The sequence below is a fragment of the Anoplophora glabripennis genome, unplaced genomic scaffold (genome assembly GCF_000390285.2).
Source record: "Anoplophora glabripennis isolate ALB-LARVAE unplaced genomic scaffold, Agla_2.0 scaffold22, whole genome shotgun sequence".
Classification (NCBI taxonomy): domain Eukaryota; kingdom Metazoa; phylum Arthropoda; class Insecta; order Coleoptera; family Cerambycidae; genus Anoplophora; species Anoplophora glabripennis.
Genome location: NW_019416298.1, coordinates 1967632 through 1985231, shown reverse-complemented (window position 1 = coordinate 1985231; position 17600 = coordinate 1967632). Strand labels below are relative to the sequence as shown.

General features: G+C 37.1%; 1 protein-coding gene across 5 annotated transcripts in view; it reads left to right on the top strand.

Annotated features, from left to right (window-relative positions):
• LOC108917312 (serine-rich adhesin for platelets) overlaps positions 1-17600 on the top strand; it is a 305787-nt gene that overhangs the window by 236984 nt on the left and 51203 nt on the right. For all 5 annotated transcript variants that reach the window (XM_018723857.1, XM_018723854.1, XM_018723856.1 and 2 more), the window contains one exon: positions 7366-7518. In XM_018723857.1, the coding sequence (XP_018579373.1) occupies positions 7366-7518 (153 nt within the window). The remainder of the gene's footprint in view (positions 1-7365; positions 7519-17600) is intronic.

Genomic DNA, 17600 nt, shown 5'->3' with positions numbered 1-17600 from the left:
TTGCCGCCCCCCAATTATTAAGAGATTACCGAAATTTCCATAACGGGCACATCCGCCTCAGCAGGCACCATCTGCCTCACGCAATATCCAAACACACACACACAACACACACGCCGGCCTCTGTTTTCCACCGACTATTCCTGCCCATTGTTTGCGTCTAGGGAGGATGTTCCGGTCTCGGTAAATCCGACCTAATTAGGGGCGTGCAAAAACAAACCATATCCGACCCCCGGGACCTGGAGGCCTAATTGCCGGCAGGTGGCGCCCCCCGGCGACGGACCCGCATACTAATCGGGCGGCTCCGCCCGTGCATTAGACGCTAGGGAAGTTTCTACGGCGTTAATATAGAAAGTTATTGTTGCTGATCAAATATAGACTAGGAGTTAAGAAAAGTTATCTTCATACGATACCGACGAGGACGGTCTATTTTGAAACTTCATTGCATATCCAAGGAATTGAACCGAGCGCTCTGAGCAGTGTCTAGTAAAGAACTGATTATATTTCGTAGGCATTTTCCCAATGATGAGACAAATATAAAATGTATTTTTATGACCCATACCATGGTAGCGCAGTCGGTCGAGAGTGCGGTGGCAAGCATTTCTCGGCTAGGCTTCCTACTCTGGTCTGGGTTCTATCCCCGGTTTCGGCACTGACAATGTCGATGGATAATGGGTGTTTGTCCGCGTTTTTTCAAGTGTAGCCCCCTTCCGCACAAAAGCCTTTGGCTTTTGGATTTGGGGGTTGTCTCATTTCTGTGGTGTGTTTTATGTTTTTTTTATACTGTTAGATGATCTAAAAACAATCCAATTTCTTGATGCGCCATTAAAATGTGACAGAATTTTTTAACCCGCTGGCGGACTTAAAAAATTATTACTTTATTTTATGTGGAATTTAATTCTACAACTTTTCTTACTCTGGTTAGTTTTCAAAAAACTGTCGTTTTCAACAAAAACACGAATAACTAATAGTACAGTCATTGAAGCTGAAAATCAGCTGTATCCTCCAAATTCTTTGAAACTGCATGGATTTGCATGAAAATTTAGAATAAGGCTCATCTTAGGCTCAAGTTCAAAAGTGACATAAGCCCGATTGACGCTTTTTGTTTTTTAGGGGTAAAAACTACCCCTAAATGAAAAAAATTGAAAAAATTAAATTTTAAGCATTTTATTGATAAAAATCTTGTTCGGGCACAAAATTAAATAATGTTCCATGTTCTCGAACATGTTTTATGATATATTTGATCTTTTCGACCCTTTATTTAACCCTTAAAAATTGCAAAAAATAATGATAAAAAATTACTTTTTAAAGATTTGGAATGATTAAATCGTGCAATTATTTAAAATAAAAATTACTTTGTAGCTAATAAAAGAATTTTTCCCTTTCAACCCCCAAAAACCACCCTTGTATTGACAAAAATTATAAAAAACTACTTTTTAGAAGCTTGGAATGCTTTAACGGTGCAATTATTTAAAATAAAAATTTCCTCATTTCTTATGAAAGAATTTGTATCTCATAACACTTTTCAACCCTTATAAATCACCCCTGTGCTAAAAAAAAATGATAAAAAATTACGTTTTAAATCTTGAAATGCTATAATTGTGCAATAATTTAAAATAAAAATTCCCTTATATTTTTTTGAAAGAATATTTTACTTTTGCCATTTTCAATTCTTATAAACTACCCTTTTACCAATATTAATGTAAAATATTTTTATTATAATTGATTTTTAAATATAATCAATCATAATTGTAAAAGGTTTTCGATTAATTTTAATTCTGATGGAAATGGTACAGCGTTTACTGCTCATTTTTCCTTTAAAAATATGAGCAACCCATCTGTTTTTGACGATAACTCCTTCAATTTTGCTCTAATTAACTTTTATAAGTGCTCGTTTTGAAGGTACTTTTGAGTACTACAAAAAAAAACTCCTGGAGCGTTATACACGTAAAATTAATCCTTTTTCCGTTATTTGACGTTGAATACATCGATTCGAGTATTCCCCCCAAAACAAGTCCCCTTCCACAAACCATATTTTGCTTTGTATAGGACGTACAACACTTTTTAAAAAACGATTTTCTTTGTTTAATTATAAGTTTATAAGCTACATTTTTGTTCATTACACTTTTTTTAATAAAATACTTAGTTTTTGAGTTATTCGCGAAAAATACTTTGAAAACATGTTTTTTTTCACTCAAAATTCCAAAAAACTTGATTTCCTGAAAAAATTCTTCGAATATTATTTGCTCAAAATTTGATTCTCTATCGATTTCCAGCATTATTTTTGAACAAAAATGTCCGCCCCCGAAAAGGGGTGTCAACCCTCAACAGAGTGGAAGCGTCAATCGGCGCTATGTCACTAATGTTCATTGACCTTTTCTCTAACTATCTAACAAATTTCAAGTCGATCGGTTCAGTTTCAAAGAATTCTGTGGTGAAAAGCTTGAATGACTGTACTATAATACGTATTGTAGCTGTTACTTAATTAAAATCATCGAAAATTTAAAAGTTGGCTATGAATTTAAACGTCAAACTTGACGATCAGAAAAAAAGTCATTTAATTTTAGTAATTGTTTGCTGAGTGTTTTGAAAATGTTTGGGATGTTTTCATTTAGCGAACAAGTTGACATGCTTTAGTGTTAAATTTCTGTGAAGAAAACTACAGAAGTGTTGAAGAATATCGGAGAAGATTTCCAAATCGTGTAATCCTCCATTGAGAAACATTTTCCAATGATGAAAGACGGGTTCGAGAAACAGGCAAGTTTTTTAGTAACACTCGGGAATGTGTTATTGCAATCAGAGCACCAGAAAAAGAATTTATTTTGAATACAATAGAAGATTACCCACATGTTTGAACTAGAATTCTTTCTCGACAAACTGGTGTATCGCAAACTTCTGTGCACCGAGTGATCAGACGTAATCTACTACACCATATCATATCCTAAAACCCCAAGAATTGTTACTGAATGATTTAGTTAAACGAGTGAATTTCTGTCAATTTATTTTACATCAAGGGATTAATTTCCAAAAGAAACTTCCCTTTACTGATGAAGCTTGTTTCACCCGTAGGGGTATTACAAATTTGCATAACTATCGTGAGTATTCTGATGTAAACCCTCATTCAGTAACTCCTCGACATTTCCAACGCGAGTTTAAAATACATGTTTGGATCGGTGTTATTGATCGGTATTTAATCGGTCCAGTTATTTTACCGAATCGACTAAATGGCGAAACTTATTTAGAATTTCTCCAAAACACTCTCCCGGTTCTACTTGACGAGGTGCCACTACAACTCAGAATGGAATAATGGTTTATACATGATGGAGGTATAGAATTTGTTTAATGATGACTCGCGGGAGGTTTTAACGCCTGCGAAATAGAAACCGAAAAATAATTAAATTACCACACCGACCTGGGACTTTAACAAGTCAAAATGAATTTTTTTTCGAACGCTTTATTAGCGCCGGAGGAGTTCCGGCTTCGAAAATTCTATTGAAAATTTATAAGTTCTCCCCCGGGGACGCGGCTAATTGTCATAGGAACTCGCCGGGGCGTTTATTTATTCAGGCGATTTTCTTAAGCGCCGCGCCACGTTGTAATCGTTTCCGATCATCTCTCCTTCAAACTCTCGAATTATCCCCTCGATCCGGGTAATCCTGGGAGACTACATTAACGTCACTTGCCCCCACGCGGAAGTTCTGCAATTTTCATAACGCTAGTAGAGAGCGAAACACGACGGAAACACCGGAAGGAAGGTGTCGGGTTTTTTAAGAGGCTGACAAAAAAACTGAATATCCATTAACAACGGGCTTTTTCCATTTAACTGATTTGAATTTACACGATATTTTTTAACATTTAGATTTACATTATAATAACGTAGTTCTAATTTGAGTGTTTCGAAAAATTTATATACAGGGTGTCTCCCAGCTAAAACAATTCCATGCGATTCTGTTTCTATTTTACTTGACACTGATTGACGGATTCTCTTCTGCTATTTCCAGGATTTCTTCCGCAATGGGCGTTCAAGCATTGCCTCTGTTAATATTAATTAAACTGACCAGTTCCTCGAAGACACCCTAGTTTTGCTTCTAACCGCGTTAAATTAATTAGTACATTTCTGTTTCTGCATTTTAAATACTGTGATATCTGAATATTAGCCGACTTAAAAGTTATCGCCAAAGCTTATTGGTACAACAGTCGGTGGAAATGCGAGACGTCCAGGAGAAATTTCCCCGTGTGCAATAATAGTCGCCCGAGCTGGGGGGCGGGGGGCGACCCAATATAAATGCTCGATAAGCCGTATAACCCTTGAAACATTCCGCACTAACAGCTCGAAATTACCTTCCGGAATTATTCCGAATCAGCGCGTAAACAGCACTAATCCCTTTAACTACTCCGACCGAAATTGATATAGATTGTTTTAATTAAATGTGCAGAGTAGTACCGCCGGGCTCACGGGAATATTGATCTTGAAAAGTCAAAGCGGACCTAGCTTTCCAGCCCGTAAAAATAAACACGGTTTGGTAATTGCGCCAATATCTAATTGACAAAGTACGAAGAGCTCCTAGGTATAAGGTCTTACTTCTGACCAGCCATTGCCTATTGACGTCACTATCAATGGTTATACCTAACAGCACTAGTTTGAAATCTTCCTCTTTATAGAATCTTCTTTTAACATGGAACATTACTGTCGCTTTTTACTACAAAAAGGATTTAAATGTATTAAAGTCTGAGGAGACATCACTCTCGAAACAATGAGGCTTTATAATCTAGGTGGTAACGAACCAATAGATTTTTACTCTCTACTAACTTTGGCGAATTAAAAAAGTCAATGTTTTCCTTCGCGGCGTTTGTTCCACCTCGAGTCCACTGTCGAAACGTTTTGATTATATCGCCCACACACTAATATGCCGTGGAAAATTGTTGTAGGCGTCGCCGTCGAAATGTCACGCATGGAAAAGTTTCCAGTCGACCTTTACCTTTATTGTTGATATACTGCTAAGGAACAACTTTTTAATATTCCCTCGTTTCGACATGGCGATACAGGCTATTGGTTTTTTACTCTGTACAGAGCTGGGGAACTACCTTCAGATATTTACACATAACTGTGACAAGCGACTGTAACTATGTGGGCTTTTCCGTTGTAAACAAGAGGCAGATATACATTTAATTTTAATTTTTTAATTTACTATACCTTTATCCGCAAAAGTAAACAAATATTGATCTTTTATAAAGGTCACAATTTAATAAATTGCCATACCTGTTTCAGTCGGCGGTGGTTATTTCGATTACATTGTGGGAAATTCTTTCGCACGTTGAATATTTCATTGTAGACGCTTGAAATTTCTTTCGACATTTTTTTTATCTGTAATAAAATCCTCCTCCAGACTGGAAAAGCACAGCAATTTGGGACCCAGGCATCAGAATTTTATGAACACCGATCGGCCGCGAAAAAAGCTTTTTCGTTATTTCACCGATAAGTCCCAGTTCTCAACTTTATTAAAAGTGACGGATTTTTCCCGTTTTTATAAAATTAACGCCAGCTTTTATGAAATATATAAGTAGGATTTAATGAAATTGCAGAGCGAAAAGCGGAACAACGTTTTCATCTCCGAGATGAAGGGGTATGCAACCAACATTGCAGGTATGGTGCTAAGTCAAAGTTTTGCTTGTACAGAACGAACTTTCACGTACGGTTGAACCACAACGTTAATTCGACGTCACTAGTTGTCCCGACTTAATCTCGCTTTATCAATTCCCTATGCCGCTCGGGCGACGCTGTGTTTTATTATTAAAATAAGCGGTTTGCGCGGATTATGACAGAGGTAGTAACGACGTTGCAGCTGCAATAAACCTGGGCGCAATAACCGTAAAACACGACATCTGAGCTTGGAAATATTAAATAACTTAACGCCGCCCATTTCTTGAACTGCCACAATAATATATACGGCTCGAGATAATTACTCTTCTTGCTGGATGTTAATTTTGTCATCGAGGACGTAAATGGGAGTACAAGTAAACGCTTGCGCTTTACTGGCTAGGAATTTAAGTGGTGTGTGGGGGTAGACAGAAATATTAAATTTGTTGTGGGTGTTTCGGATACCAATTTTTTTTACGTACCTTAGATTTTTCAATTAATCACAAGAAAACAAATGTTAGAAACAGTTATAGTTTATAGACATCGATTTAAGGTACTGGAAAAACATAGCACATATACAGGGTGTCCCGAAATTAATGCAACAAAATTTGGTCATAGATTCTTAAGACAAATTTAGAGGACTCGTATTTTTTATTTTTGCCAAATGGCTCACTCTTTCGGAGTTACAGCCCCCTGAAATCCACCCTTAAGAATCGTTTTTTTTTGTGACAGAATCCTGTTGTACGAGAATCACTAAATTTGGTACACAGGGGTTTCATGACATGTGGAATCTGATAGTGCTACGTTCTTTGGCGAGTAAAGTATCCAAAAAGTTTGAAGAAACCGTAAGTATAAAAGATTTACTTGAACCAGGAAGGCGAAGAACGGTAAGCGAAAATGACCGTCAAAATGTGATGCTGCTCACTGTTACTGAAAATCCTCACTCATCCATTAGATCTAAGACAACTTCAACTTGTCGAAGTCCTCAGTTCACAGAACTCTGAAGTCTCAAAAGTAGCACCCTTACAAAGTTAATGTCTTACAAGAACTATGGCCAGATGATACAGACAGAAGATTACAGTATTGGGAGGGAATTAGAAATTTATGTTAAAGACAACGCAACTTAAAAAATCACATAATTTTCACTGACGAAGCAACAAAAGTAGTTAAGCAAGGGGGCTACCAACGCACTTCAAGGTCACTCCAGGCTACCGCCAGGCTGCCGCCATCCGGAGCTGGCACCAGATCTCCAGCAGCAACAGTCTGGTGGTAGCCTGGAGTGACCTTGGTGTTCGTTGGTAGCCCCCTTGCTTAACTAATAACAAAATGTTATAGGTCTGTCAAACATGGCCCAAAAAAATAGAAAATATTGGAGAAAAGTTTTTTTTTTTTCATTTTTGCTATTGTTACATGTTGAATACCAATTAGTATTTTAATCAAGAAAGGATTATTTCCTATTAAAAGCAGTATAAAACAGACCTATATCGGTTATAAATTTTTGGACGAATTTAAAAACAGTGCAATAATGTGTCCAGGATTTTTTTTTATTGAATACATAATATTTCTCTTATTTTTACAATGTATGGCATTGTATGGCATCTATTTTCTTCAATTAATTAAATAAAAAAGATAACTAATAAGACTAATCGGTGGTACGCCCGTCCAGTCACGAGCCGCCACTGCCACCTACACAGCAGCATCCGAACCTCAAGGGACTTTTTGATTTCCAGGTGGAAGCGACGCAGTCACGGCCACCTTCGACCTGTTCGACTCGTCGAGCGGCCCGGACCTCACGTTGTCCCCCCAGACCTTCACCAACTCAGCCGAGGCCTTCATCAACGACAACTCCAACAGCCTGGGCGTCCCGACGGACAGCGATGCAGGTTGGTAGATACATAAGTAGATAGACAGGCGGATACTCCTCGGTCGATGCTCGGCTGGAGGCCGACGAATTGGTTTAGATCCTGAATTGCATTAGGACAATTACACAGGAACATGAAACAAAAAAAAATTTTTAGCGATTTACTTCGATTCTGTGGGTGCTGGATTAAAACTAAGGACGAACAAAGTTCTATCAAATAAAATCGAACAATGTTTTTGAATACCAGAGTCTAGATATTCAAGTATCCCTCTTTAGTCTTCTAATTTATGCTCTATGCTTAAATAATGACTCCTTCAAAGAGCTTATAGCTGTCAGTTTTTCTTGTCTTTCTTTCTAACAAGACCTACACAGGTTGTCTCCTACCAAGCCAATATTACTTAGATGTTTCCTGCATTTGCAGTATCGATTAGCAATTTTACTATTATTTTTATTGACCTGCCTTCAACTCCTTCAATGGTCCTTTTAAGAATTCCTTGCCTTGCCTTTGTCTAGGGGTCCCTGCCACCATTTTTGGGCTTTACCTTTCATCCTTAAGGGCTTTATAAAGTAACCAGCAAAATCTCAGGGAGGTTTGGCTTCTGTGGTAATGTCCCAAACTAGGCACATCACTTAGACTTGTTAGTAACCAAAAAAATCAGTACCCGAGGAAATTGCCGTGTCTTTATCCACAAGTAAGGGTGTAACTTCTGCGTAGCTTTTGGTGTCCAGGTGTCCTAGTTGTAATCTATACCACTTCAAGCTTTTTCTTTTATACTTTAAACAATATCTTTTTCCGATATACACATCGATTTCTGGACAGCCCGTGTTACTTGAACCGTAATCCCCTTTCTTCAACCAGTTTCCTGTATTATTTACAATGAAAGCGTTATTAAGACCTCCCCGGCCCACCGGGACATTCGCACAAATCAGAACGTCCCCTAGCGGTCGAATAAATCCACCTGCGTTCGGGGCAGGCCGCCCCACCCGTCCCTCGCCCCCCCCCCCCCCCCGCTTTGTCGCATTGCGCGGTCCGTCCGGCAGAATCGTCTACCTCTCTCTCATAATTAAATCTGACTGATGAATTCGGTTCATTAGTCAGTTATTTGTTGAATAGTCAAACCGAATCACCTTTATGGGAGAGGAGAACAAAGGGCCCGGCTTTGTTTAGAAGAAATATCCTGCGGTCTCGATGAAAGCATCAAAGGTTTCCGGTTTCGGCGGCGCACAGCGAAACCGGTAAATTAACTGCGGCCCACGTTAATATGGCAAATTCGGGGCGTGCGATGGGGGCGATGTTCCATCCACTTGGTATTATAATGAATGACGAGCGACACGAGGCGGCCTTTACCGGTGATTTCTATAGGATATGGCGTTCGAAATTAACAGATTTCTCAATGGAAAATTATCACACCTCACATTTTCAGATCTCATTTTTTCAGCGAAGCCAGCCCCTTTTATGAATAAAAAAAATTAGTTGCCTGAGTTAAGCACTTTGAATTCTCCAGTTTTGTCAACGATTGACTGATCTCTTTGAAAATGGTGATCTGGATCAGAATCAAATTTTAAGAAAAAAGACATTTTCTTTTTCTTATCGGCCTTCATTTTCCAGATATCTGTCATCTTTCAAAGATGCTATTGACATCTTTCAAAGATACTTTTACATTAGGTACATTTAATTTTGCATAAGATAAAGTAGGATCAAATGTAACTCCAAGGTCGTTTATTTAAAATCAAGTCTATGCAATGTTATAACGAGCGTTCAAATAAAAACGTGGTCGAAGTTGGCTCTGACACATTGGATGTAGGGAGTAGCTTATAGCGACCAACTTAACCTCATTTCTCAACGAGCTGTATAACAGCTGTCAGTTTCAATAACGTTAATGACTATATAACTTTATTTTAAAGAATAATCGTGATAACAATAACAAACAATTAAAGGAGCTGCCCCCCTCCTTGTTATAACTATAAATTAAAGCAGCTGCTGAAAGTGTCCCCCTCCTTGTTCCAAGCACTTTTCACACCTGTTCCTCAAAGAATTAAAGACATTTTCTAAGATGCTCGGGGTATTGTTAATTTCACGAATCTTGTCTATAAGTCGAGCCTGCAGATGGTTTAAATCAGGAATAGGCAGTTCAAAAATAGTGTTTTTAAGGTAAGGCCACAAAAAGAAATCACACGGCGTAATATCACATGACCTCGGTGGAAATTCATGTTCAGCATTGAGACTTATTAGTCGATTTTGGAAAACTTCCCTCAACATATTCATCGTCTCGCCTGCCGTATGTGCCCTTGCGCCATCTTGTTGAAAGTAAAAGTTTGTAATTTCGTTTTCTTCCAGCTGGTTAACAAAAGGAACGATAATTTCTTCTCTATACCTTTGCGCAGTAAGAGTACCATTAAAAAAATAGGTCCATAAATCCTCCTTCGATTGAGAGCACACCAAACTCCATTTTTTGAGCGTGTAGAGGGCCCTCGACAAAAAAGTTATCTGGTTTTTCAGAAGACCACATTCTCATATTCTGCGAGTTTACGTAACCACTTAAATGAAACCAGGCTTCATCAGAAAAAAAGGTGATATTATGAAGTGCACCGTAGTTGTTTAAAAACCATTCACAAAATACAGCCCGTCGCGGAAAATCAACTTCATGAAGTTCTTGCTGACAAGTTAAACGATAGGAGAAGAAACGCAAATCTTTTTTTAACACTGTGTGGCAGGTACCGACTGATACTCCCACCATTTGTGATAAAACACGTACAGAAGTTCTTGGCGCATTTTCCATTATTTGTTGGACATTTTCTTTTAATTCTTCAGTCCGCTTTTTAGGTCGGCCGCCTCCTTCTTTTCTTGTTACACTGCCCGTTTCACGAAAAACATTAACACAACGCTGAACTGCACTTTGAAAAATTTTGTAGGTACTCAACAACGCCGGGAAATTGATTTTGAAATTCTATGAAACATTCCTCAATAGAATACTTCCATATTCCATCAATCTTGCGCCAATTTCTAAAGTAGGACTCTATGATAAACACTTTTTGTTCTTGAGAAAACAACCTTTTTAAACGCTTTTTAAAACGAAAATATTCAAATTGATAGCGGCGATATAGCGCTTTGACAGATGACGTTTAAGTTCATTTGCTATACGCTACGCCTTACGTCCAAATTTTCAGAACCAACTTGACCACGTTTTTATTTGAACGCTCGTTATTTAGCACATTAGCATTTGTTGTAGTTGTTACGAAATAACATTCACCCGGTTTTATACGAGATTGAGAGAATAAGTCTGTAGAACTATTAATTATGGATTATTAATATTTTGGTCCTTGTACGTGAATATAGGGGAAATAGAAGCTACCTTTTCCTGACATTGATAAAGGATCAAAAACTTTTTGGAACATTTCGTTAGATCCTGTGAAATCCACCTAGTTGTTTAAACTATTACCGTCACAAATTACCTCAAACAAGGCCGAAATGAAACGAAAACGGATTCCCAAAATTTAGTTTTTTTTCAAATATTTCGAAAACTAATCATATTAGCCTTGATTTTGATTATGCAACCTTGCCCCCATTTAAGCTACTTCTTATCTCTTACCGTTTCCGAGATCCCTGTAGTGAGAAGCGAATTTGTAACAGCCTGTATAAAAAAATTGTAAGTAGATGTTTTAACAATGTATCGATAAAAGCTGACTAACGTAGGGTTTATTTGTGCCATGGTGTACACGAAAATACTCTTTTCTTGCCTAATAATCAGATGCTTATTAGTAAGTACTTTTAAGTTTTCTTTTTTAAAATTTAAACCGTGTTCTACTTCGTGCTTATTTGCAAAGCCCGTCGAGGAACTCAGACGTACAAAACCAACCCGAGCATAGAAACTGCATGTTTCGATTTTATTTAACGAGGAGGGAGCGAAATTCGAGCCGCGGGTAATTGATGAGCCGCACCGGAGTGGCTAATTAAGCTGAAGCTGAATTTCCAGGTAGCAATTGATCGCTTACGTACAAATTGAACTTATCGCATCGCGGATCAAACTACACTTGAAGCAGTTCCGTACATTTCGCCTCAGTGCCCTCGAAATCGATGTTTCGAAATAATGCCGAGCTTACAGCTAGCTGGAGAGGCTCTGAAGGAGGATTGCACCGAAGGGCTTACGCTCTCTGGACAACAGGTGCGTAGGGAAGGGTATCGAATAAGCGTTATTTACGATCCAGTGCGAATCCCGGCGTTAAATTGCAAACTCTAACGCGAACTTGTCTAAATTTACGTTTTGCAACTTATTTGGTAAAGAAAATTTTTAAAAAATGCGAACGCGCAAGCAACTGAAGGTGTATGTTTGTAAAAAATATTTCCCTCTTTTATAAAATCTTGTAGTAGTTTCGAGTGAATATATATATTTTTTATTTTTGATACAAACTTGAAATAATTACGTCACTCCAAAAGTTATCGTTACCCCTCGTGTAATTTTAATTCAATTGTCTCTGAAAAGGTATTTCCTCGAGCGTTTTCATTATTCAAGGGGCACTCAAGGCGCTTTACCAGGACAGAATATTTCCGGCTCCGTTCGAAAACCGGAGCGCGACTAATTTTTAGATGCGGGATAACCGCGAACGCTAAGCAATCCCTATATTCTAGATCACAATGACACTCGACGGATTATTGCAGCTGCTCCGACCCGCCGAATCTTGAGGGCTCGTTGAGACGATCGCAAAAAGGCTTCGAGGACTCGTTACTCTCCTGTTGGTATACGGCGAGCCGCGACATCGGTGTATAATGAGAGACGGACAGGTAAAATAGGAAGAGCGGACTATAGAGCATTTGCTTTTGTCCAACAATTGCAGTTTTGTACGTAAAGAACTTGTCTTCATCACATTCCTTTGGCTTTTCGGACATTGGAGCCCCACGTTGGGCGCCATGTCGTCTAATTCCATCATTCAATGGGTAATTCCCTCTTGTATGAGATAAACCTGCTTCTTTATGGATCCTCACGTGTATTGAAAGAATTTCATAAAGAACTTGATTTAAACTTAAACTTTAAACTTAAAATTTTCAAAACCTAGTCAAAAACGTTAGAAGTTGAGCGAAATTTTAAAATCCGTTCGGAAATATGACAAACTCTCCATTCTTGAACACAAAAACGATATTTCGCAACCATTTAGAATCATAACAGTTAATATTTGTATCTACAACACGAAATGGTACATCTCCGTTCAAGAATGGAAATTATTTTAATTATTCATTCGAGAACGCAAAAGCATTTCGCAAACAATATTTTTTTGAAAACTGCAATAGAATAAGACAATTATTGTGTTATATACAATAATTTAATTTATATTTGAAACCGTTTCAATCGTGTTTGAATCAAGACGGTTCAGGCGCGGTGATATCAGAACGATAGCAACCTAATGAACAATAAAAGTTAGTTATTTGAAAACGTAGTGTCAGAATTATATATTGTAATTCATATTCTAAAAATGTTTAATTCAAAATGAGCTAGGAAAGTGGAGACAAGCATTTATCAGGGGAAGTATTGGAAGCAGCACAAAATGATGTTTTACAATTAATCCCCAAAATATAGCCGAGACAGTACGAAATTGACAACAACGAATTCAAAGGGTGGTATAGTTCGAAGAAAATTCAAAAGTGTCCGAAGCGGCATTACTGGCATTTTTCGATCATAAAATTAATAAAATTAAATCTTCGACGTTATGGTCAGTATATTCCATGTTAAAAATGCACTTAATGCCAAAAAAATGTAAATATCAGAAAATTTACAAAACTAGTACCATATTTGAAAAGCAAATGAGTTGGATACCGTTCGAAAAAGTCCAGAATTCTAATGAAAAAGAAAATTGAGATATTTTTACAAGAAGCACCTGATTAATAGATTTCTGCTAGAAAAGGTAATTCAAATTAATATAAATCGATCAATTTAAAAAATTTTGGACAACTTTTCAAGTCATTTTAATAATTGGGGTGTTTGTGGAGCTTTGAGAAGAAATGAGCTACTAAAGATAACGATCGATGATATAGAAGACAAAGATTCAATTCTGACAAACGATCCTAGCTGTTGCGAGTATAATTCAATGCCGGTAGAAGCATACAGCTCTCGGAGTAGTTGTTTCTCGCAACACTGACAAATTCAAATTGTTACCATCTTTAGCAGAGCCAACGGAACTTGCCAATAATACAACGTGCGCAGTAAACTTAAACAGCAGCAGCCTCATTGAACGCCCAGAACTAAAAGCTACGATAACTGACAGCACTGGATCTGGCATTTTAACTCACTGCAATATCGACACTTTCAATTTACATGTAGTGCAAAATAAATTGCAATCGTTCTGTTTATAATAGTTACTGTTTTGTATTGAAATGTTATACTACTTAAAATGTATAGGTGTTGTTTAATTAAAAAAAATGTCGACTTTTGATGACAGTTCAAAAATCAAGTATTTATTAACAGCGCCTTAAATTATGCCTGAAAGAGTCGAGCCCGTAGACCAAATATATGCTTGACGTAGCGCTATCGCGGGACCGTACAAAATTTCAAACTGCCATTCATTACAAACGTCCAACGCTGCGAATTCATCATCGTCCGTCCTTTGATCTGTCCGTACGCCCGTAGCGCGGCGCTTTTTCCTCCATACGCTGAATATGAAATATTAATGCCCCCATCGAATATTTATAGATATTTTCTATGTGCAAAAGGAACGCCCATAGAAAACATAAATATATTATTCCCCGTATTACGCGCTGGAACCAAAGCTCACAACAACAAGGCGAGATATTGATTTATATGACCGAACGGTATTTATTGCCTTTTTTTTCCTCCGATATTATTCGCAAAAATACAACACGCGCTACAAAGGGACTCATCCATATGCAGCGCGTCTGGAATGGGCGTGGGCGATTGGATTTCTGGCGTGGGACGTGCGGGTATCGAGGCGATTTTGAATTTTTTACGGTCTCGAAATTACCGGTTAACCCGTGGAAACCGCCTCTCCGCGCTTTTTTTTATCTCTATCGACGATTGCTTCCTTCCACGTCCCATCGACTGTGCAGACTTTTATCCAGTTCATTGTTAATTGGGCCGAATTCATATAAAATCCTACGTGAGTGGATATTCATATCGGAAAACAAATAAAAATTTCCTGGAATAATTTAATTTAATATAATAAAATTAAAAATCGAACCTGACATTTTGAAGTCGAATCATTGAAATCACAATTAGTCCAGTTCACTGAAGCATTTTGGCTACCAATTTTTTCGGATGGAATGGATTGACGTGAAATTTGAACTGTAGCTAGGGAATAATAGCCCAAGAAACAAAAGTTATATAGTGCGTATGTGTGCTTTTACCCTAGGGGTGGATGCCAACCCTTTCTGGAGGGTGGGAATTTTTTTTATTAAACATAACCTCGTACGTAAATCTGCGATTTTCGCATTTTTCTCGTACAAGGGTAGTTTTCACCCCCAAATAGAAAAAAGCACACATCTAGACAATATAACTTTTGAAGTGGGGGGTCAGATGAACTTGTCTGCAAATTTAAGGAAAATTCATGCTATCCGAAAAAATTGGAAGCTTTTATTTTATTTTCGCCTTCAGTGACTGGACTAAATGTAAAAAAAACGTGCTGGTTTGTTGATGTCACGTTGACGTTAATTGTTTAACCGAGGTGAACTTTTGTCGAAATTGTTGTGTACTGTTTTAAAATAATTAGTTTTTGGTAAAGAAGATCAATAAATCGATAGGAAGTTCAAAATTAAATACCTAAAAGTACCAAAAAGTCTAAAGCAAACAATTTATAGAATTCTATAGTGAAAAGTCACATGAAATAGGCGAGTCTTTGGCTGTCGAACAATTAGCGATAATTTTGGAAAATTGTGCTTTTATTTTAATGTGTAGAGGAAAAATTGTGAAAATTATAAGGAACGTATAATCAAAACAATGATCCCACAACAAAACAATTTTCTGATTTAAAATTGCGAAGAAAACTACAGAGAAAGACTATACCATTATTTTTGAAAGCACTGGTAGACTGGTAATGAAGTTTTCAGGCGAATTATGGGACACCCTGTATATATCTTACCGATGAAGTCTCTGGAAATCATCTTCGTTTTCTTAATATTTGTAAAATATCGATAGATACCGTGTCTGATATTCCTAAATCAGTCAAATTAAATTTGTCGAAATTTTCTCCCCGTTTGAGACCCCTACAAATATAAAAATTTTTTCCCGTTCCGTGCAATAAAAAAATACGTGTGTATTGTAAGTTTTTATTGCCTTGTCATTGGTAGTGAAACAATTCCTTTCATATTTCCCCGCTTTGTATCCAGACGTTCCCACTTTGTACGCGCCAAATTGATTTCGGATCTTATTTGGCCGTAACTAGAGTTTATTTTGAAATTCCGCTGTTCGAAGCGTTACATTATACGAATCCTCGTTCCGATATCCATGAAAAATGACGCTCCTTTTGTCGCTGTTCCATCGTCCTGCATTAACAAGCACTCAATTTTTGAATAGAGGGAAAACATCCACATCGAGCAGGGACAAAGATCGAACATACGGCATGGAATATTCCGAGTTAATCACTGTTTTTTGTGCGAGTACAAGCCATAGAATAGTAATTTTTGATATTGGATTGTGAAGTATTACATTCGTATTCGAGTGGAAGCTTTTTTGCGAGTTCCAGCGAGTAAAAAACCATTCGAGAATACAAAACTGGTGCTATATTTGAAAAGTATGAAAAATTTCTGTTAATGAAGGTAAGTGGTAAGTTGTATCAGTACACTATCAACGTTGCCAGATATCTTTTTAAAACGACATTTGAGAGCGACAATGGAAAGTAGTTTAGTAAAACAGATTATTTTTGTATGGTTTAGCGACGTGTTATTTTAAAGTCATCATATTTTTTATATCAATTTGATATCAATGTGGATGAAGTGACGAACATTAAAAAACAGTCAGTTTTTACATGATATGATGATTAAATATTTATACGTAGATACTAATTACAAAATTAAACTAATTTATATTTTAAAACAATTATATTTGCCGTTAAAAAACGTACGTAATACAAAAATAAATAAAAATACTAGTCTGATTGAAATGAAACCAGTCTAAATTTAAGCAGAATTCGATCTTGTTCTGAACGCTTACGAAGGGCAACAGAGATTAGCCTCCGCAGTTCTGTTAAATTTCGTATTGCCGTCTCTGAAAAACTGCTACTGCCAGTTGACTTCGCACCTGGTATGATATGTCGGATGGTAAACGGGTAGAAAACAAACTGCCACGTTAATTTGGCGAAATCGTACGGCCGCTTACTTCATCAATGCTTCATTTTGTTACTTTTTTAATAAAGCTAATTATTTCAATGTTTAGTAACGCTACAGTTAGGCCAAGCAAATTAAATTTTTACTTAAAAAAAGTCCTATCCGCGAGATTATTGTAAAATTGTCTAAAGGAACATAATGCAAGACATCTTTCATCTCGTGAGTCAAAAATTTGTATTAGCTAACTCTTCTATTTAATCAAATACGTGAGGAAAATAGTTTTTTCACTTTGCAGGGAAAACCATCAATTTTAGTGAATAGTGATTCTGAGGCAGCTTGTAGGGAGTAAAATTATCTACAAAATGAGACTTGTTAAATTAAAATCGGTTAATAAACAAAAAAGTTATTGCAAAAGCCTCTTTACAGGCGTTAATTTTCAACCAAACATGATTATAAAAGCGTCATTGTAATCTTAAAGACGTATTAAAAAATATCACCGTTTTTTTGGCATTAACATTTTCAAATTGTGCATTAAAAAAATTTGAATAACATTGTTGCTATTTATGCCACCTCACCTCACTTTCTCTTTTATTTTCGCTAATTTTCCTGGTGTAAATGTATGTATGTTTTTGTATGATATATGAATCAAGAAAGAGATGAAGAGAGATTTTTTTTTAAATGTAATACAAAAATCTGCACCCAGCAGAAAATTATCCCGACCTTCGAAAGGCGAAATTAACAACCCTCAGCGGCAGGAATACGCCATTCCAGTTCCAAGAGCGAATCAATTTAGTAAAGTAAGTCATTTTATATCGACGGCGGGCAACTTTTGCCGATTT